The sequence below is a fragment of the Lasiodiplodia theobromae genome (assembly GCF_012971845.1).
Source record: "Lasiodiplodia theobromae strain AM2As chromosome Unknown scaffold_56, whole genome shotgun sequence".
NCBI classification, from domain to species: domain Eukaryota; kingdom Fungi; phylum Ascomycota; class Dothideomycetes; order Botryosphaeriales; family Botryosphaeriaceae; genus Lasiodiplodia; species Lasiodiplodia theobromae.
Genome location: NW_023336537.1, coordinates 128,434 through 149,605, shown reverse-complemented (window position 1 = coordinate 149,605; position 21,172 = coordinate 128,434). Strand labels below are relative to the sequence as shown.

At 58.8% G+C, this 21,172-nt stretch overlaps 8 protein-coding genes across 8 annotated transcripts; 4 read left to right on the top strand and 4 right to left on the bottom strand.

Moving 5' to 3' along the window:
• Window positions 1–59: 59 nt before the first annotated feature.
• LTHEOB_12020 (fes cip4 domain protein) lies at window positions 60–2,959 on the top strand (the record flags this gene model as incomplete). Its single annotated transcript, XM_035508842.1, has 5 exons — window positions 60–108; window positions 159–340; window positions 404–1,652; window positions 1,706–1,891; window positions 1,947–2,959. 5 exons carry the CDS (start codon window positions 60–62, stop codon window positions 2,957–2,959), a joined length of 2,679 nt encoding a protein of 892 aa, XP_035365433.1.
• An 876-nt stretch (window positions 2,960–3,835) lies between these two features.
• Window positions 3,836–4,783, bottom strand: LTHEOB_12019 (Extracellular membrane cfem domain protein; the record flags this gene model as incomplete). The annotated part of the gene is made up of 2 exons (XM_035508840.1): window positions 3,836–4,617; window positions 4,759–4,783. The coding sequence occupies 2 exons, from the start codon at window positions 4,781–4,783 to the stop codon at window positions 3,836–3,838; spliced, it is 807 nt and encodes a 268-aa protein (XP_035365432.1).
• A 1,774-nt stretch (window positions 4,784–6,557) lies between these two features.
• On the bottom strand, window positions 6,558–7,892 carry LTHEOB_12018 (uncharacterized protein; the record flags this gene model as incomplete). Its single annotated transcript, XM_035508839.1, has 6 exons — window positions 6,558–6,568; window positions 6,616–6,801; window positions 6,862–7,109; window positions 7,161–7,402; window positions 7,453–7,800; window positions 7,857–7,892. The coding sequence occupies 6 exons, from the start codon at window positions 7,890–7,892 to the stop codon at window positions 6,558–6,560; spliced, it is 1,071 nt and encodes a 356-aa protein (XP_035365431.1).
• A 221-nt stretch (window positions 7,893–8,113) lies between these two features.
• Window positions 8,114–10,827, top strand: LTHEOB_12017 (Small nucleolar ribonucleoprotein complex subunit; the record flags this gene model as incomplete). The annotated part of the gene is made up of 2 exons (XM_035508838.1): window positions 8,114–8,290; window positions 8,353–10,827. 2 exons carry the CDS (start codon window positions 8,114–8,116, stop codon window positions 10,825–10,827), a joined length of 2,652 nt encoding a protein of 883 aa, XP_035365430.1.
• Window positions 10,828–11,051: 224 nt separating this feature from the next.
• Window positions 11,052–12,575, bottom strand: LTHEOB_12016 (O-methyltransferase; the record flags this gene model as incomplete). Its single annotated transcript, XM_035508837.1, has 1 exon — window positions 11,052–12,575. One exon carries the CDS (start codon window positions 12,573–12,575, stop codon window positions 11,052–11,054), a length of 1,524 nt encoding a protein of 507 aa, XP_035365429.1.
• A 576-nt stretch (window positions 12,576–13,151) lies between these two features.
• Window positions 13,152–14,118, bottom strand: LTHEOB_12015 (Catechol o-methyltransferase; the record flags this gene model as incomplete). Its single annotated transcript, XM_035508836.1, has 3 exons — window positions 13,152–13,193; window positions 13,248–13,823; window positions 13,873–14,118. The coding sequence occupies 3 exons, from the start codon at window positions 14,116–14,118 to the stop codon at window positions 13,152–13,154; spliced, it is 864 nt and encodes a 287-aa protein (XP_035365428.1).
• Window positions 14,119–15,201: 1,083 nt separating this feature from the next.
• Window positions 15,202–16,774, top strand: LTHEOB_12014 (3-dehydroquinate synthase; the record flags this gene model as incomplete). Its single annotated transcript, XM_035508835.1, has 4 exons — window positions 15,202–15,531; window positions 15,581–15,627; window positions 15,681–16,121; window positions 16,171–16,774. 4 exons carry the CDS (start codon window positions 15,202–15,204, stop codon window positions 16,772–16,774), a joined length of 1,422 nt encoding a protein of 473 aa, XP_035365427.1.
• A 933-nt stretch (window positions 16,775–17,707) lies between these two features.
• On the top strand, window positions 17,708–20,617 carry LTHEOB_12013 (Centromeric protein e; the record flags this gene model as incomplete). The annotated part of the gene is made up of 2 exons (XM_035508834.1): window positions 17,708–18,506; window positions 18,561–20,617. 2 exons carry the CDS (start codon window positions 17,708–17,710, stop codon window positions 20,615–20,617), a joined length of 2,856 nt encoding a protein of 951 aa, XP_035365426.1.
• Window positions 20,618–21,172: the final 555 nt, after the last annotated feature.

Sequence of the window (21,172 nt, the reverse complement as noted above, 5' to 3'; positions counted from 1 at the left end):
GCCCGCGACCCTCGTTCTCTCCCTAGCTAGCTGATTCGCGGGCCGGCCAGCGCAGCAACATGTCCTCTGGTTTCGCAAATTCCTTCTGGTCCGGCGACTACGCTGGAGGTGCGCTCCCCCGCCGCCGCTGCCCCTGCGAGTGCTGACAATCCCGCAAGGCCTGGGCGTGCTGTTCGGGAAGCTTCAGCAAGGCGTCCAGGAAAACGAGCAGGTCCTCACAATAGCCCGTCTGCGCGCCGAGGCCGAAGAGGCCTACGCCACGAAGCTCTCTGAGATCGCGCCTGCCACCGACCGCCTGTCTGGCGGGTTTGGCCGCGACGATGGCGCCAGTGTGCGCAAGGTGAGTCCGCGATGCGCTCTGCTGCCCAACCGCGCCGGCGCCGCTAACCCGCCCCACCCACAGGCCTACGAAGGCGTCCGCACCGAGATGGAGCAGGCTTCGCAGAGCCACAAGAAGATCGCGTCCAACATTCGCGAGCTCGTCGTCCAGCCGTTCGGCCGCTGGTGCGAGGCGCACGCTGCGCGCGTGCAGAACTCGCAGGACGACCTGCAGGCCCGGATCAAGGTGCACGACAAGCAGGCCGAGGCCGTCCGGAAATTCCGCAGCCAGTACTACAACAAGTGCCGCCTGGTCGAGGATCTGGAGGAAGAGGACAAGCTCGCTTTCCAAGACCCCAGAACCGAGGCGCAGAGCCCCAAGAACACCCCTACCGTGAAGATTTCCGAGCCTGAGGATGTCGAGGATGAGCCCATCGAAATCGGCGACGAGACCTACCACCCCGAACAGATGAAGAAGATCCTCTCCCACATGCTTGAGAACATCAAGCTGGGCGAGTACAAGCTCCCCATCATCGGCACCTACCAGAATGTCGCTTCCGGCGCCGACATCACCGACTACATCCAGAAGCACATGGGCGCAACGAGCGTGAGCTACGCCGAGAGGATCGGCCAGGATCTGTGCTCGCACGGCTTCCTCAGGCTGCTGGGCAACGTGGGCAGCACCTTCGCAAATAGCTCCAAGATGAACTACCAGTTCCGGCCCAAGGTCTTCCAAATCACCGGGATTCCCGAGAAGAAGAAGCCGCTTGAGAGAGTGTCGTCCGTCATGTCCTCGGACAGCAACACCGCCGACTCGCCATCCAGCGCTGTTGGCGAGTTCCTGTCCGGCTGGAATCCCATGAACACTGCCCGCCCGGGCGAGACTCCGGCCGAGAAGCTGCGCCGCGAGGCCCGCGAGGCAGACGAGCGGTACAAGGCTGCCGTGAAGAAGCTGGATTTCCTGCGGTGCAACTTGGAAGAGTCGATGGTAGACCACTTGAAGTTCATGGAGCGTTGCGAGTTGGACCGCCTGAAGGCCATCAAGGCCGTGATCCTGGACTTCTCGGGCGCCATCAGCAACGTCATGCCAACTTTGCAGAGCACGATCGACAAGATGATGCTCTTCCAGGAGACTGTCCAGCCTCTGGGCGACCTGAGGTATCTCCTGGAGAACTACCGCACCGGCCACTTCGTCCCCAAAGTCGTGACTTACGAAAACTACTACAATAATGTTGATGAGCAAACCTTTGGCGTTGATCTCGAAGCCAGGGCCCGCTCGGACCGCAAGCGGGTGCCGATTATTGTTACCTCGATTCTGACCTTCCTCGACAACCGTAAGCACTTTGCCCGTTCTTTCCTTCTTTTGCTGAGATTCTAACTTGGGCAGACTACCCCGATCTCGAAGGTGATGAAGCACGCCGTGGAATCTGGCTGGTGGACGTGCCTTTGGCGGCAACCCACAAGCTCCGGGCCGAGATCAACACCGGCAAACCCTTTTCCCACGAAATTCTCGAGCAGTATGAGATACCCATCGTCGCTAGTGTTTTGAAATTGTACCTCCTGGAGCTTCCTGGTAAGTCAACCCCAAGTCTTGAGGGTTATGTAACCAAAGCGCTGACGAGCGGCAGATTCGCTCGTCTCATCTCACGTTTACGAAATTGTCAAGACCATCTACAGCACGACTGCTCCCTCAACGAGCGAAGATGCGCGTCTTTCGGTCATCCAGTCGACCCTCGGTCAGCTTCGCCTTGCGAACATTGCCACGCTCGATGCGATTACCACTCACTTCGTCCGCCTAATTGAGCTCACTTCCGCGGACGAAACTTATGTCGCCACCCTGGCAACCACGTTGTCCCCTTGCATTTTGAGGCCGCGCCAGGAGAACTCGCTCACGATGAATGAGCGTTATTCTTACCGCCTGATCCGTGACCTGTTCGCCCACAAGGATCCCATCTTCGGCGAGCTGAAGCGCGCTTCGGCCCTCGCACACAGCAACTCCACCTCTGCCCGGCCGCGGGCAATCAGCACCGACGAGAGCAACCGGCGCATCCACATGGAGGAGCGCGCGCGGGCCATTGCCTCGCGCAGCCGCGCGTCGAGTCCCGCGCCAACGCCACGTGTACATCGACGGGATCGTAGCACAGGAGGACCGGAGACTCGCTTTCCGATCGCTACCAGCAACACCAGTCCTACAGAGCGTCGTGGAACTGGAGGAAAGGCACGCGATTCCCTTGAGGTCCCCGGGAGTGCTGAGAGCTCGCCCATTCTCAATGACTCCCCCCCAAAGCCCATCGCGACGAACGGTACTGCCGCCTCGGTTGCCAGTACAGGTTCGAACAGGGACAGCATCGCATCCACCACCATCTCCGCTTCCAATCGGGACAGCATCACGTCCGACGGTTCCTCTACGCCCACCAGTGCGACTACGGTCGAAAAGAGAAACTCTCTCGGGCGCTCCAGTGCCGCTGCCTCCCGATTCCCCAGAAAGTCCGGCAGCCTGGCAAGACAAAGTCTGATCGGCACCGGCAAGCGCGACAGTATGGGCAGCCTGCGTGACGTTGACGCCACCTCAGCTCCAATCGAGGATGCTCAGGCCAGGCCCGTGGGCGTCGAGCTCGTCGATAAGCCAATGGATGACTAAGCATGACAACGGAACGGAATTCGGTTCAACAAGATATTAGTGGCGGGGTTATGATTCTTGAAATGCGTCAACGATGCATGGAACGTCATACAGACGAAGATGATAAACTATTTGATATTGGTTTTTTTTTTGCACTTCTCCCACCCTCCGGTGAGGCTCTTTTTGGAATTTCTTTTTTCTCCCATGGGCGATAAGGTGGAATTTCTTTTCTTTTTGCACTTTCCTTTGCTCTTAGTCACAGATGATATCATACAACCCTTTGCTATTGTATTATAGGCGCTGTGCGAAATGAGCGTAAACGGGGGTGATCTGGTGCTGGGAATTCAAAATCATGGATACCCCTTGCCGTGGCCACGCTTGCTATTACTGACTGCTGCCTTGTGATATCTTTCTAATTGTCGTCGGGGTAGTATATCAGGCTCGCGGAGGATACTGTCTATAGAGGGGTACGGTAGTCGATCAGGGTCTAGAATATGTTGTATGTCTCAGTCCTTTTTTTTTTTCAAACAAAAAAAAGAGAACATATATGGGTAGTTGAGGCTATCATCTGGATGCAAATGTAGAATTAACAATTATACATTCACGTCCGGACAATAGCTTCAACTACCCATGGCATGAGCGAAAAATAAATACACGCTAGCCGTTGGTTGCAATACCGCGCTGTGTGAGCGATGAGACCCAGTAATCTGTTCGAACGCTGTGCGTGTGTGCACGTGTGACATTTGTGCCTGGCTGCGTGTTCAAATTTCCTTGCTTGTACATATCCACTCAAATGATTAGTTTGTTGCTATTCGAGGATTACTTGTTGAAACGTGCAGAATACATGAACACCTTCATCAGCAGAGGCATGCGCTACTGACTCCAGACCCTATCTGCCTACTCTTCCTTCCTTCCTACGCCTACACCGCCCAGCACTCCCCCGGCCAACCCACCCAAGCCTTTGCCAACGCCACCAACGGTGCTACCTAACCCACCTACAATATCGCCTTTCCCCAGCCTCGTCACGCCGTCCCCAAGGCCGCCGGTGATGCCGCCGACCGCATCGCCGAGGCCCTTGCCGACGCCACCGACGACGCCGCCAACGGGACCGCCGAGCGTGTGCCCGACACCGCCCGTTGCGCCCTCAAGCGCATCGCCAAGCCCTTTACCAGCGCCGCCAACGGTGCTGCCCACACCGCCAGTGAGCCCACCAACGGCGCCGCCGATGTCGCCCTGGCCCAGGGCAGACGTGGTGCCCGTGACGGCAGAGCCAACGCCCTTGACTGTGCTGTTGGCCGCGTCACGCACGCCGCTCGTCGTGCCCGTCAGCGTCTTGCCCGCCCCCGACGAAATGTGTGAGACGGGCTGGCCAACGCCTGGGGGGAGGCGATCCGCCGTCTTGGAGACGCCGCCGGTTACACCGGAGGTGAGGGCGTTTGTAGCACCTACAGCAGTCGAGGTCGTGCCGGTCAGGGCCGATGTGGCTGTGTTGACGCCGGCATTGAGGGCAGACGTGGCGGCGCCCGTGGTTGCTGTTACCGGGTTGCTGCCGCGCGTATCAAGCTTACGGGGGGCCTTCTTGTTGCGTTGGGAGGGTGGTAAGGATTCTGGAGCGATCGTGACTTTCTTTACGGCGGCGGGGCTTTTCGTGGAGGTTGTGCCGGCAGAAGCGGGGTTAGCTGTTGTTGCTGTTGTTAAAGGTTTCACGGCTGGAGCTGTGGTCTTGGAAGTTGTTGTGCTGATCGGTGTAATCTTCGGTGTGACCGCAGGTGCAGCGGTCTTCGGTATGGTCGTTGATGCTGGCACGGCTTTCTTCGTACCTATGGGTGTACGAGGCTTCACCATGTTGGTGGATGATCCAATTGCCGGTGTTTTCTGAGTTGCAACGGATGTAGACTTATTGGGGCTAATAGGGGCGTGCGAAGAGGCCTTTGCTGGTGCGGTAGTCTTTCCCGACGCTCCCTTTTGAGGTGTGGCAGTTTTTGCAACACCGGCGGCCACTGTCTTTTTTTCTGTTCCTGTCGAGGACGTGGCTTTATTTGTTGCAGCTGAAGGCGGGGATTTGGTAGCGGTAGAAGGGATAGCTTTCTTGGCCACAGCGGGAGTTTTCGGCTTTGCCGTAGATGCGGCACTTGCTTTGGCTGCTGGGGCGCCCGCTGCTTTTGTTCCTGTACCGGCGATTTTTTGGATGTTTGCAACCCCGGCTGGTCGATATTGGTCAGTCTGAAAAACAGGCAATTTCCCAATGGTGGAATGACAGAGTAGGGGCACAGGGTAGTGGTTGTGCATGCGATATTTCGCCAGAGCCCAGGATCATCCCCTTACCTTGTAAAGCCTCGTTCTGCTTCTTCAAGTCCTCGAGTGTCGACATGATGGGGGTACGTAACAATATGTCCAAGCCGTGTGGGAAATACTCTGCGAAGTGGGAGCCCGGTAAACTTTGGAGCGGGGGAAATGGACCCTCTTGAGCGATCCCGTCTGATCCGCCGTACGTCATCGCACATCCCGACAGGGGTCTTGGCAAGATCTGAGTCTGGAACGTGAGCAGCCACAGCGCAACGTCGACAGGGATCCTTCTCGCAAACTCGCCTATTCTAGCCCGTCGGTGCAGATCGTCAGAGGCTACGAAAGGTACCGTGAACTTGTTTTTTCGCCCATGCCATGGATAGCCGAAGCTATCGTCCGGACGTGAATGTGTAACTCCACATCCACGTCCGGACAATAGCTTCTACTGCCCACGGTCGTTGCTTCTCGTAACGGAAATTTCTGAGGTAGTCATGCCCCTCGGTAGAGGTAACGCTTTGTGCGCGTGTGCAAGGCCACAACGTTTTGTTTCCGGGGATTTGTGCTGGACGGCGTGCGACGATAGCATGATGATTGCTCTACGCTTGGAGCTGTCATTCCAGTCTCGTCGTGCATCGGCCTTTATCGAGCCTGACCCCAACCGAAATACTTCTTTCCAAGCACAGTGACAGCTATGCATTCGATTCCCGATAATCCAAGGCCAAGAAGGATTTGAAGAGCGCAGCACAGCCCTACTCTTCCTACGAATATGCCAAGCTTTGCTAGTCCTGGGCCTGGAGCGAGATCTGTTCTCGTAAACGCAGGCCACGAGGGTGAGAGGATTCCGTTTGCAAACAAGGGAAGCCGGGCCTGATCCCCCCGAGGATGCAGCGACTGTAAGCATGAAACCGCAATCATGCGGAGGCCCACTGCCTTCAGAGGCAAGAGAACCCAATCAGAAAATGTCAAGTTGACCCATGATCCCAGCATCTCTGCCGGCTCTTCTGCGAGCTGCGTCACACGGTGGGTTCGTTTACGGCTGCGCGCCGAGCTAGGCGGCCGCCTCTGATGATGCTCGTTGCTCCCAGTCTCGGTTTGCTGGTTCCGGCGAGTACTTGTGACGCCATTTTGGAGCTCTTCGGGTAGAGCGATCTCCAGGCTTACTACTCCTGAACCTTCGTCACGGGAGGCAATCCTCACTGTTGCGTCTCTCTCATCATCATGGTGTCGATTCGATTCGCTTAGAGAATGTGGTGATGTTGAGGACGTGTGCCGAGTATGGCCGGAAGGTGTCGCGGGGGTCCGTGGCTGTCCGTCTGCCTCGGCTGGAGTATGCTCACCGCGCGTCTCGCGGATATCAGCAGAAGTACGGGTGTCAGCATTTTGCCCATTACCGTGGTTTCTCCGCGGAGTTCTATCGATGACATTTCCGGTAGCTCCCGATGCAGCGTCTATGCGCCAGCTCCAGTTGAGGCAGGTGAAGAACCAGTTCGACCAGGTGTGATTGGTTTGCTGGCTATCTTTGGCGTCCTTTTCAAGGAACCTGCGTCTCTCTGTGGCCTCGTCGGCGGTGTATTGGTCTGGATTGTCAGGGGTGAGTATGCCTTTTTCCAACGGCTCATACATGAAACGCTGGATACTGGCCATCGAGCGCCTCCAGGCGATGACCAAAACCACCGGCGAGGCTGAGAGAGCGCTCAGCCAGCCCGTCACACCTCCGAGGCGGAGATGCTCTGGGACTGCAACGGCCTGAAGAGGCGACGATGCAGAGAACGGGTTGAAGGTTTGCAAGCGTGGCAACAGTTGCGATGGCGGAGCCAGGAAGAGCCTCTGGTAGGCAGCATGAAGGACGATGGGTGCAAAGGCAACCTCGATGGATATGGCTATGCTGTATTGCGAGGCATTAGGCTCAATGCTCGGCGATGTGAGGAGAACTCACAGCTTTCGGATCCAAGGTTTCCGTCGGAGGATAGCCACTCGGCTTTTCCGCGAGAGGTTTGACCGAAATACGGCATCGTCGACGAGCGAAACGATGAAGGAGGCCCACAGATCCCCGTCGTTCATGATCATGGAAATAAGCTGGGCAGGGAGTCCAGCAAACAAGAAGGCGGCCGACCCTTCGGACCTCAGCTGGGCTCCGACCAGTTCCCAGAACGAAAGCTCGAGGGGATAGTCATAGGTCTAGTGCAAGTTAGAAGCCAAGTCCGGGATTCTCCAGGGGCGCTACGTACAAGCACGCGGTCTTGCAACGCGCCCACCCACCAGGTGCCTGCATAACGCGTCAAAGTGCCGAAGATGGCGACGAGGGTGCCGCTGAGATCCTCGGCTTCAACCTGCTTCATGACAGAGGGATCCTTGGGCGGGGGCAGCGGGAATCCGGCAATGTGGACGCGCTTGCGCTCAACCACGCCTACTGCGGCAAGAATGTCGTTCTGAGCATCTCTTAGGGCTCTGCCCAAGGCGCGGGCCCTTGGGTTCACCGGATGGCCGCGCTCGTCATATTGAGGTGTCTGATCCTGGGGAGCGGACGTGCTTCGATTGGGGGGGAGCTGCTCTGGAGACTCATGTGACGACCGGCCCTTTGTGAGGCTGCGTCAGGTGAGGGTCAGGGAGCGCACTTGATGGCAGTACTCACGAGAACGAGCCTGGTCAGGAACACATCTCTGCCCATTCTGATCTACGGTCAAGGCCGTGAAGGGGAGCGTGAAGGGACGAGCGCTGGCAGAGCGCATGTCGTGATGGCGGCCGGTCAGCACTGGACGCATGCGAGCGAGCGGCCGCAGGTTTCCTGTTACGGGCTAGTGCCGCTCTTATCGATAACCACGCTTTCGAAAAAGTTGCGACGTCGATCCGCCTCCATCACCCCCCGACACACTCCCCTTCCACCAAGCCATGGCGCAGAGGGCCGCCGTGAAGACGACCTTCGAGGTCAGCCGGACCATCCAGCCCATCTATGTGGGCGGTAGTGTTGCTCTGAGCCGCAACGGCCGCATCCTGGCGACATGTCTGGGCGAGGATGCACTTTTGACCGATCTCGCGACCGGCACTGAGCTCGGCCGCATAGAAGGCGTAAGTCCTGGAGTCCGCTGGCACGACATATCCTCTGTATCTGACATTGACGTGCAGAACAGGACGGAGAAGCTCTCACTTCGCTATGTTTGACTCCCTCCGGCTCCCATCTCATAGTCTGCTCGCGCTCGCTTTCCATGCGCATATACGCCTTGAAGCCCTCCGACTCCGCCGACGCCCTCATCGACGCCGAACTCACCCGGACTCTCAAGCCGCACTCCTCGCCAGTCGTCGTGTCCACTGCCGACCGCACTGGCACTCTCCTCGCGACTGGAGGCGCCGACGGAACGGTCAAGGTGTGGGACATCCGGGGCGGGTACACGACCCATAACTTCCATGGCCATAGCGGCCTCATCGCTTCGCTGCGCTTTTTCGAGGCGCAGGTTCCAAGCGCCGAAGCAGAAAAGGCTGGCAAGAAAAAGAGAGAGTCCAAGGCCGCCGATGAGACGGGCGACTCGACCATTACGTACAGGCTAGCATCAGGTGGAGAGGACGGAAAGGTGCGCATCTGGGATTTACACAAGCGCAAGAGCATCGCTGCTCTGGACTCTCATGTTTCTGTCGTGCGAAGCCTCGATTTTTCTGCAGATGAGAACGCTCTAGTGTCCGGGAGTAGGGATAAGACGGTAATGGTCTGGGACGCTCGGACTTGGAAGGTCAGAAGCACGCTCCCCGTTCTCGAGGAGGTCGAAAGCGTCGGTTTCGTGCAGAATGGTGGTTTCATCTACACTGGCGGCACGAACGGGAAGCTTCGGTTATGGGCACTTTCTGGAGGAGAAGTTACCGAGGAGCAAGAGCCGGGCACTGAAACCGAGGGCATTGTCGACATCATTCACCACGAAGGCCTCCCATACCTCCTGACTGTCCACGCGGACCAGACCCTTGTCCTTCATTCCAAGGCACCTTTGGCAGAAATTGGCGACACCGGAGCTGTCTCGCCGCTGCCGATACTCAGACGGATATCCGGTACCCACGACGAAGTCATCGACCTGGCTTATGTTGGCTCTGACCGTTCGTTCTTGGCCCTGGCAACGAATGTCGAGGACGTTCGGATCATCTCTCTGAAATCGCAAGAAGCAGCCGCGGACGACCAGATTGGTGGTGATTATTTCGGTGCTGACAAGGGTCTTCTCAAAGGGCACGAGGGCATCATCATTTGCCTGGACGTCGACTGGTCAGGCCATTGGCTGGCTACTGGAGCGAAAGACAACACAGCTCGCCTTTGGCGACTGGACCCGGAAAACAGTTTCTGGGATTGTTACGCCACCTTCACCGGCCATGCCGAATCTCTTGGCGCCATTGCTTTACCCAAGACGATTCCGCAAGTTGGCTCGGCAGCATATGCCGATCCCTTGGACCACCCGCCCGCTTTCATCGTCACCGGTTCGCAAGACAAGACCATCAAGCGATGGGATACTTCGAGCATTAAGAAAGATGTCAAGAAAGCTTCGCGCGCGACGTGGACCCGCAAGGCTCACGACAAGGATATCAACGCAATCGACATCAACCATAACGCGACACTATTTGCCACTGCCTCGCAGGACAGGACTGTCAAAATCTGGTCTGTGGAGACTGGGGAGACGGTCGGCGTGTTGCGAGGACATCGCCGCGGTGTGTGGACCGTGAAGTTTGCGCCAAAAGACACGCCACAAATCAATGGTAGCGGTAATCGCGGTCTCATCGCGACGGGGTCCGGCGACAAGACGGTCAAAATCTGGAGCCTCACAGATTACAGCTGTCTGCTGACGCTCGAAGGCCACACCAACAGCATCCTGAAGTTGGCATGGCTCCCTCACGTTCAGACCGGCGACTCCCGCGACAAGCGCGGTGCGGAAGTCGCATCTGCCGCTGGTGATGGTTTGGTCAAGGTCTGGGATGTCAGCACAGGTGAGGTGTCGTGCACGTTGGACAATCACACTGACAGAGTGTGGGCCTTGATCGTCAATCCCTCGACCAAGACGCTCGTGTCAGGTGGCGGTGACAGTGTCATTACCTTCTGGGAGGACACGACCGAAGCCTCCATGGAAGCCGCTGCCAAGGGCGAGGCAGAGCGCGTGGAGCAGGATCAGCGGCTGCAGAACTACATGCATGCAGGAAACTGGCGTGAGGCAATCACTTTGGCGATTCAGCTCAACCAACCTGGCCGCTTGCTCAACCTGTTCAAGGGCGTCGTGGAAGCCGAGGAACAAGAAAAAGGCAGCTTGACAGGAAACGCGGAGGTTGACGAGGTATTGGGAAGCCTGGCGGACGAGCAGATTCTAACGCTCCTTCTGCGGATCAGAGACTGGAACACCAACGCAAGGACGGCATCGGTTGCACAGAAGATCCTCTGGGCGCTCATGCGGTCGTACCCGGCAGCGAGACTGTCGTCGCTGAAGGTAATAGGTGGTGTCCAGTCGAAGAGCAGTGTGAAGGAAGTGATGGATGCTCTAGGAGCCTACACGGACAGGCACTATAAGCGCATGGATGAGCTTGTTGATGAAAGCTACCTGCTCGACTTTACACTCAGGGAGATGGATGAAGTTGTCGGGAATTGAGAGCAAGCAAGCAGAGAAGGTCATTCACGGCATGTTTGGAATCTGGCGTTTTGGTGCGTGAAGCCGCGGAAAGAGAAAAGCGCTGTTCTTTGGCAAGTCTCTTAATTCTATATGTACAGCTGTTGGGGCGAATTGGGCAATGTGATGACTTTCTTCTGTCCAGAAAGTTCTAATGCAGCCAGATCATGCCATGAACCCCTCCCTCATGCCTTTTTTTTTTTTTTTCAATCGCAGTCAAACATCTTGGTGGTGCTGACGTTCATCCGGCTCCACTTCCTTCCGGTTCGAATGCTGTTAACGAACTGCATGGGCCAGTACACATGGTAAAGCCACCACCATGGCAACGGATCCCACAGCTCGAAAGTGCCGTCTTTCCAGAACAGAAGATGTACAAGGAAATCTCGAACGGACTGGGCAGTGTCGCGAACGGTAGCCTGGCCGGTCAGCATCAGAAGGACTGGCAGCAAGAGTAGCTGCACTAAATCGTGTCCGATCCAATAGTACTTGGAGGGCTGCTTTGGCGTCACGATATCCCTCCTTGGCGGCTGGCCGTTCTGCAGGACGGCAAGGTACTCGCCAGCGAGTTCCATGGAGCCGTTGAGCAGCACGTCTGCCGTATGAGCACGTGGGTTGCACTCGATTGGGTACAAGTTGATGCTCTCCGGGTCCGTTTTCTCGATGTCATCATGCTTGACGAGGAAGTCGAAGCTCAAGTGGCCAGTGAAGTCCTCGCCACCAGACTCAGCCTGCCTTTCCGTGAAGGCTAGCATAGCGCGCGACAACGGCGCATCTGCCGAGAGGGCGCGGTAGTGCATTAGTAACTCCGCTGACGGACACGCCAGGAATGCACGCACGCAGCCGCGCACCACGAGGGCATGCGTGCAGAATTCGCGGCCTCTGACGAACTCCTGCACGATCCACGGCCGCTCGCTGCTGACGCCCAGCCGGGCGACGTGCTCGCGCGTCTCGCGCTCTGTCGAACGAGGCAGCAGCGTCAGGTCGCCGCGGCTCTTATCATCCATGCCAACGCTTTTCGCGATGAACTTCCTGCTGCTTCTTCCCTCCTTCTCACCTCGCCAGTCGGATAGGCCCACGCATCGCCGTAGTGCCGCCACCATCGCGTCGGCACTCTCCACCTTGCGTGTTTCCGGCACACGTAGGCCCAGCCGCCGCGTGCGCTCCATGAAGGCGTTCTTATCGTGCAGGTCGCGAACGTCGGCAACACCGAATTGGACGACACGGCAGCGCGTGCGCTTGGCCACCACCTCGGCCGCAATGCCGTCCTCGAGCGCGGACGCGACGCCCGAGCAGCTAATCCACAGCGCACAACGTTCCGCCTTGACGATGCGAAGCAGCGACGCTATGTATGGGTCCGCATCGCCCGAGGTTGTGGGCGGCGACAAGACATAGAAGCACGAGAGCGAGCGCGACATCCGCCCGCACGCCAGCGGGTGGAAGTCGGCGCCGATGATGCGGTGCGAGGGGTTGTGGGCGTGCAGGAGGCGGGCGAGGACGAGGGCCTTGGTCATGGAGACGCCGGTTATGAGGATGGTTTGCCCGCCGCTGCCATTGCCGTTGATGATGGTGTCCTTGTGGACGTTCGCGGCATTCTCGCGGCGGGACGTTCGGAGAAAGGGCCGTAGGGCGCAGGCGGAAAAGAGGAGGAAAGTGTCGAGCGGAAGGAAAATGAAGCTCAGAAGAATGAGAAGGAGGTTTTTCGGTAAGTGGTTGTAGAGCAGAGAGGGCATGGTGATGCTGCCCCGACTGCGAGGGAACGATCGAAAAGCAGCGAAAAAGGTGGTGTTCAGCGAATTGGCGCGGCAATCGGACGGTGAGAGAAAGGCCTAGCTGGAGTGCTTGTGTGACGTGAAAGGGTCGCGAATGCAGTGTTCACTACGTCATGGATACGCTGTTTTGGGCGCTGCACTCCAGTCTTACTAAGACGGACTGACATCGTGATACCTAATTGATTACTGCGGTGGTACGAGGCCGGTTCACTCAGCATTGTAATAAAACCGGGGAGTCGGACCTCTTGTCCGCACGCATTTGTTCACACTTGTATAGTGCATTCATATCCGAATGGATGCTTCAACTCCGTTGCAATACTATTGTAACGGACCTCATACACGACCACGAGGCGGATGCCAGCGGGGTAGGCCGTGATTTCCTAAAAAGGAAAGCGGGGCAAACGCGAAGTCATGTGATGCGTGCTGCTCTCAGCTGGTCTTCCTGCAAAGTCTGTCCGATTTGTTCAGGTTAGCCTTTAGGTATCCGTTACAATGCATGCCTCGTCCACGCCCCGATAGCCCGGCGATGCTCCTAGTCTAACTCTGCTCTCCGACGCATCGCGTGATCTCCACACCATCCTAGGGTGAATGTTAGTGAGGCTCCCCAAAAGCTTGTACGGATCGCGAGCCTACCTTTTCACCAGTGGGTTCAAAGCTGTCTACCAGCTTGCTCTCATAGACCAGGTTCGGGTTGCCCTTGCGGGCCGTGTCAAGTTTGGCCTCCCCTTCTCGCGCGAGATACTGTTTGGACGTCCTTTCTGCAAAGCGCTTGTCGACGCCATCCGCGCCCGTCGTGCCATTGGAAGTCGCGGCTGACCTCTTCTGCTCCACGCTGCTCCGAACATACTCAAGGTACGGCGGATTGCCTGGTGTGACGACGTTGTCGGCCGCGAGGATGGAGCCGGGCGTGATTAACTTGAGCTCTTCGCACAGCTTCAAGTCAGTCGTATACGCCGGCTTGTAGTGGTCGAGGAACATCAGGTCGATGTGCTGCAGCTCTCCCGCCGCAAGCAGCCTCTTTATTGAGGCATCACTCGATCCAACAATCACCTTGACAACGTCGCTCAGGCCCGCAAGGTCCACCAGAGACGCGATAACGGCAGCGAACTCAGGATTCCGCTCAAGGCTGAAGTAGCGCTTTCCGCCGGCTTTGCGCACAGCATCGCCGAAGAGGATGCAGGAGTAGCCGACGTAGCCTCCTAGCTCTACCTGTTGGTCTGTCAGACTTGCAGCAGCGGCTTCTTTTGCGGCGACTTACCATAATCTTGGGCTTGACCTCAGCAATCAAGTCGGTGACTATCCTGCCCTTGTCCTCGCCGACATTCATGAGGTACCTGGTGCGTGCGAACTCATCAATGGCGGCCAGAACGCGCGCCGGAGAGCCGCGGATGTCGTCAATGTCGGGTCTGCCATAGACAAAGTGCAGGAGTTCGACCTCGCGACCGTCGTCGAAGAAAACCTCCTCCTTCTCCGCGTACGCCTTGGTCTTGTCGAAGGGTGCCATGCTTGCGGGGGATGAGGAGCAGGGACGGCGGGCGCTGCTGCTTTAAAGACGAGCAGCGGGAATACTTGCTCCAAACGCGACAGGCAGCTCGGGCAATGGAATCCGAATTGCTTGCAGCCGACCCGAGGCGGGAATGCTTCAGCGAGAAGGCTGCGCGAAACGGCAAGCGAGAGGAGAAGTTGAGGCAGCGCAGCGCAGCGGACGCGCAGCTGCGCATCGCGACGACAAAAACGTCGCGGGCGGGAGACGCGTCGACCTGGAGCTCGTGCGGGGGAGGGGCACGGCGCAAGGGCCGGGCTGGCTCAGGAACCCGACTGCGCATCAAAGATCTGGCGCTACGCGATCTCACCAAGGGCCCGATGCCCCTTGTGGCAGCGTTGAACCGCCAGCCCCGAGGCGATCAGCAGCCTGCGCCTCCGTTTCCGGCAGGCAAGCAGGTGCACCGGGCGCGCTAGGCGTCGTGGCCCGCGTCCCAAAAAGCGCGCTTTCGTCCCAAGTCCTCGATGTCAACATCATGATTATTCAAACCACACGCCTCCAGGCTGCAGTGGGACCCACCGGCATCGTGCGCCTCGTCGACCTCCTCCCGCGAATGGCGTGACACTAGGATCTCAGCGCCAGCCCCGCCGCAACCAGATCCGTGGGCTGGTTGCGCCTGCACTGACGACATGCAGAGCTCTGCGCGCCGCCGCCAGCTGTGCTCTCCTACATCATGACTTACTCCATCACGTTTATTCGGATCATGCTAACGCACTTGCGGCTTCGCACGCCCGAGCATTTTCGTTTTCTGAATGCACTATGCACCCGAACCCTGCTTCCACTTCATGGCGACATCGACTTCTCCCGACAGGTCGCCAATCATCGCCCCGCGGTGCTCTTTTCTGTGGATTCGGTGACCGCTCTTTGTTGTTCACGCGCGGTGTTTGTCCATGTCCTCGGCATGGTCAGGCGCGTGTCCAGAGCGGGCCGCCCGGCGTGTGCGGAGGGATACAAGAAGCGTCAGTCTTCCGGTTGACTGCCCCTGCAGTAGAAACGGGTGCTTTCGTTTCGTCCCCTTGCTCTTTTACTCAACGACTCTGCAACATGTCGGACATGAAGGCAACCGTCGCCGAGACATCGGCTGGTTTCCACGTCCAAGGGTGGGAGAAGATCGAATATGACTTCACCTTCCTGGACGGCGTCTTCGACCTACGCAACAGCCAGCTAGCTGCTTGCTACGAGCGCTGGGGTCGCTGTCTCGCGGTGATGGACTTCAACATCTTCGAACTCTATGGTGTGCAGATGCAGCAGTATTTCGACCACTACAGCATCGACCTCAAGGTCCACAAGACCATGATCGGCGAGAAGGCAAAGTCAATCGACACCTTCTTGAGCATCGCCGACTCCATGACCGACTTCGGTATCATGCGCAAGGTAAGGACCGCCGCGCAGGGAAGAGCTGACGTTGTTGACATTCCCTCAGGAGCCGGTGCTGGTTGTTGGAGGTGGCCTGGTCACTGACGTTGCCGGGTATGACATTCCGAATCGAGGCTGGCGACCGTCGAGCTGACCAACCCCGTAAGGTTTGCCTGCGCCGCATACCGCAGGAACACGAACTACATCCGCATTCCCACGACGGTCATTGGTCTCATTGACGCCTCTGTCTCGATCAAGGTTGCTGTCAACTACGGCAACTACAAGAACAGGCTTGGTGCTTACCATGCCCCCATGCACACCTTCCTCGACTTCAACTTCTTGCGGACACTGCCGAAAGCCCAGGTGCGGAACGGCTTCGCGGAGCTGATCAAGATCTCGACCTGCGCGCATCTCGACACCTTCAATCTGCTCGACAAGTATTGCGAGGAGCTTATCAACACCGGTTTCGGTTGTATAGATGGCGCTCCCGCAGAGGTCAAAGCTGCGGCAGACAAGATCAACCGTGCTGGCATCTATAAGATGCTGAAGCTCGAGACACCCAATCTCCACGAGATTGGGCTGGACAGAGTCATCGCCTACGGTCACACGTGAGTCGCTCCTCAAATCTCGGGCTTGATGGCTTGCTGACCTCAACAGGTGGTCACCGCTGCACGAACTGGTGCCTGAAGTCCCCCTTCGGCACGGACATGCCATCTCCATCGACATGGCGTATTCTGCTACGTTGGCAAACATGCGAGGCCAGCTCAGCGACGCCGAGTACCGCAGGGTCCTAAACCTTTTCTCGCGAGCGGGCCTGTCCATGGACCACGCCCAATTCGACGAGGAGATTCTCGAGAAGGGCACCAAGGCCATCCTGAAGACGCGCGACGGCAAGCTTCGGGCTGCGATCCCGAGCCCTCTGGGCAGCTGCGTGTTCTTGAACGACGTGTCCTACGAGGAGATGGTCAAGGCGCTGCACCTACACAAGCAGGTGATGAAGGAGTACCCGCGGCAGGGCGAGGGCATCGAGGCGTTCGTCGACGCGAGCGACACAGGATACACCATCAACAGCGCGGCCAACGGAGCGTCGAGCCTGAAAAAGGCGGCCGACCCGGCGGACGGGGTCCCTAACGGCGGCGGGCCTGTGCAGAACGGGTACACGAGCAAAGCATCGACGGCGGTGCGCAATGCGGCAGGATGTGACGGGATTCTCAATGGGGTAAACGGCCACGCCAACGGCAGCAACGGCGTCAGCCACTAGGCAGCGGCTGGGCGCATGCGGAGGGTGCATGGTTTTGGCGGCCTGGAAAGGTGAGGGCAAATGAAGCGATCGGGGAGATGTATTTCGGTTGCCCCGAAAAAGCAGCAGCTAGTAATGCAAGCGTGCCATCAGGGCAAGAGTCATCTCCGCGTGCCGGTCGGGTGGGCCTCAGTATCTGTCAGCGCGATCAACGATTGCCGGGCGCGGGCTATCACACTACCCATCACTATCACGGGAGATTGACCTACTACGCGGACGAGGTGATGCAGCGGCAGCTCCTCCCGAGCCCACGAGCAGGCAAATGCTGGACCCTTGCGCGTCCCTTGCGGCCGTTGGCTGCGCAAGGCAGAGGGCTGGCGGCTTGGGCCCCGTGCGATGCCTGCCGCAGCGAGTCGCCCGGCAACGGGCTGGCGGGCTGTGATTCGGCGGCGCGTGGGGAAGATCATTTGTGGGCGCGCAGCAGCCGGGAGCCCCTGAGAGGCGACGGAGAACAACAATGCTGATCGCTCCCGAGAACGAGGGCGCGCAGACTGGCGTGCGGCGCGCGCTGCTCCTTTTCCTCGCACCGCGCGCACGTTGCCTGATATTCGCCTTGCCGTCCCATCGTTCGTGTGCCAGCTAGCCTGTCGCTGCCGCCGTGTCATTGCCGTGCCAGCGTGCGTGCCCTGTGCGCTGTCGGGCCACTGCCTTTCGCAAGGAGACCGCGTCTCCACCAGAAAACCACCTGGACAAGCCTTCTCCGCGCCCTCCAACTCATCCGCATGGCCCTTGCAGCCCGTTGATCCAGCAACGAGCCAGCAGAGTCCGCCGCCGATGGCCGCAGAGCCAACCCACCAGGGTACCGACAACTGACCACGTCCGCGTCAGTCACCGCACATCGGCGCCACACCGCGCGCTGTGATTGTGCCGACTAAGCATTCCTACCCGCCCACCATGGCCACCACCACAACCACCACGCTGCCGCGTCCTATGAACCCTCCCACCGGCCCACTGCCCGCCCTGCCAGTTCCCAAGACGCGGCGCGCTGCAACCGCCCGCCCCGGCCCGTCAAGCCCGGAGCGCCGCATCTCCACCGCCTCCAACCCGTCGCTGTCCCGCCCACCGCCCTCACCCCGCCTCTCCTCGTCGTCGCTCCCCATGAGGCCCCAGAGCAAGCACGCGAACTCCATGCCCCAGGCCCAACAGCCGGCCGCACCCGCGGGTGGCCCATCGCCGCACAAGACGCTGCGCAAGACCATCAGCATAGGCTCCTTCCCGCAGCCGCCCAAGAGCAGTCGCCAAAGCCACCCGTCGAGCCCACTGTCCGCCGCCACCACCCCGGACGGCGTCACCACCGACCGCAGAGGCTCGGCAGGCTCGCTGAGCGTGCCCGGCGGTGGCGCCTTGCGCAAGCGGCCTAGCATCAAAGGCCGTGGGCCTTCGGCCATCAAGTCTCCCCTCACGTCGCCGAGCGCCCTGACCGAATTCTCGCCCACCGAGAGCCGGAGTTCGTCGGCCAACGGCTCCTACTCGACCGGATTCGAAGAGACGGGTGGCGAGGAGGACAAGGGCAGCAAGTCGCCCTCCTCGGACAAGGATTTCGGCAAGGATCTCAAGGGCAATGTCATTGTGAGCGTCAGAGTGCGCCCCAATTCTTCAACCAGCGAGAACACGGGCCTGCAGGACTGGGAGCTTGATGGCAGGCGAGGCACAATCACATTTAGGGGAAAAGATGGCGGCACCTTTCAAAGCGGTACGTGCGCTGTCTCGGGTTTTGGAGTGACACAGATCGGCTGACGCCTTGCAGACAACGTGTTTTCGACGCAGGACAACAACGCTAGGGTGTATGATGCAGCAGCTAAACGATTGGTGCGTAGGGTAATGGAAGGATATCACGGAACCGTTTTCGCGTACGGAATGACGGGCACAGGAAAGACGTTCTCCATGCAGGGAACAGCAACATCTCCCGGTGTGATCCCATTGGCCATCACCGACATTTTTTCATTTATTCGCGAGACGCCCAAGCGCGAGTTCTTGCTCCGGGTTAGCTACCTGGAAATCTACAACGAGAGGATCCACGATCTTTTGTCAGACCCGCCACCGACAGGACCAGGCGCACAGGCCATCCAGCAAGAGGAAATCAAGCTGAGGGAGGACAGCAAACGAGGCGTATACGCCACTCCGCTAAAGGAAGAAATCGTCCAAAGCCCAACCCAGCTTCTTCGCGTTATTGCGAGAGGCGACAACAACAGAAGAGTCGCCGGGACTCAGTTCAACGCTCGCAGCTCGCGAAGTCATGCTGTCGTCCAGATTGTCGTCGAGAGCCGTGAGCGCGTGCCTGGAGGCGTGGCGCTTCAGGATACCAAACGTACTGCCATTGCGCCCGGTGGCGTCCGCGTCTCCACGCTGAGCTTGATTGATCTTGCCGGGTCTGAGAAAGCAGCTGAAGATAAGGAGAGAAGAACCGAGGGTGCTCACATCAACAAGAGTTTGCTTACGCTTGGTACCGTGATTGCTCGCCTGTCCGAGGCGAAGGACAAGAAGGGAGCAGACAAGGACAAGCACTTGCCTTATCGTGACAGCAAGCTGACACGCTTGTTACAACCGGCCCTCTCTGGAGGCTCGCTTGTCAGCATCCTGTGCACAATCTCAATCGGGTCCACGGGAACTGCCGCCTCCATCGCCACGCATGTCAACGAAACCTTGAACACTCTGAAATTCGCGTCCCGCGCGAAGAACAACATCGTCAGCCATGCCAAGAAGGCAGAGGAGGCGCTTCCCGGCGGCGGCGATGCCGGCAGCCGAGCTCTTTTGGACCGATACCGCATGGAAATCCAGGAACTCCGCAAGCAGCTAGAGAGCAAGACAAAAGAGGAGGCTACGGTTGTCAAAGAGGTCAAAGATGTCGATATGGCGGAAGAGAGGGCAAGGGAAGCCGAGGCTGCGGCCAGGCACGAAGAGCAGATGCTAGAGATGCAGCTCGCGCGAACGGCCTTGAAGGAGCGTATCGAGCACCTCAACCGCCTCATTCTCAGCTCCAAGTCGATCGGTGTCAACTCTGGCCGGTCCTTTTCGTCCATGGGCTTCCAATACCGCAACTCGATAATGAGCAACAGCGAGCCCCACACGGTATCGGCGCGAACGTCGACAGCGACTCTGGAGGTGCCGCACTTCAACAGAATGTCTTCGGGAGGCTCAGCAGCGCCGTTTTCTCCTTACGCGACACAGGCGCCGGGCATGCCGTCAGACCACACTTCCGAGGAAGACGATTCCATTGGCGAGAATGGCGACGGCACGGCAACCGAAAGCGCACGGGTCCGGGCTCTGCAAGCAGACCTCGAGGACAAGAACCGCTACATCGCGACGCTGGAGAAGCGGCTGCTCCAAGCACGGAGGTCCAGCCACTCGCGCGTGTCCATGGCGCTGGCAGCTTCGGTACACTCGGCCGAGGAAGGCGGGGTTGAGGCTCTGATCAAGGAGAAGGACGACGAGATTGCGGACCTGCGAGCGCGGCTGGACGACAAGGACCGGATGCTGACGGCATTGCGCTCGGCGGCAAGGAAGCGCGACGTGGCGGATCTCACCATCGATACGTCGATTGAGCGTCGAGCGTCGATGGGCCCGCGAACGCCAGGGCACCGGAGTAGGGGGAGCACCGGGTCGTCGTACCTCACGCGGCAGTCGGCAGCCAGTCCGATCGCGCTGCCGTCACCACGGTCGGAAAAGAGGTCTCGGGACGTGGAGGACATTACCAGGATGTTGGATAACATGATATCCGAGCAGGGCGACAGCGGGCAGCGGCCCGTCAATGCGCGGAGGGCGAGCATCGCCAGGATGGCGCTCGAGGGCCGGGGGATGTCGTAGGGTTTTGTTGGTTCGTTGATTTTGGCGACGTTCATGCGGCGCATCTGGTCTTTTTTGCTTTCTGTCGTCTAGATACCCTGTTCGCCGTCCCATTGGACGGGCACTGTCGCATTTCATTCTTAGGGCTGTTATACACGCGTTTCACGACGGGGCAGGGCGGCGGCGCGTTGTGCGGAGGGAGGGGATGGGGCCAGGCTTGTGTAGCTTTTAACAATGGAGAGGCCTCAGGAGGGGCGGGGTCGGCTGCAACGGGTTTCGTCTTGGGTCGGTTTCAGCGCAGGCGAGGGCGGCTGGTCGTTTGATGAAGCAGCCGCGGACGCGAGCTCCGGCTCCAGGCCCCGGCGCAGCGCCACCACCTCTGCTCTGCTCTGCTCCACCACCCCTTCGCTCATTCTTACTTCACCGGCGCCATGCTCTCCTCCACCCGGTTCCATGCACGCGTGACACTGCCCGTCTCAACTGCGCTTCCGTTCTAGCCACCTGCCGGTCCCAGGTGCTTCAGCCCTTCCTTTTCCAACCCGCAGCCGCCCGCATTAGCTGCGCAACCAATCCGCA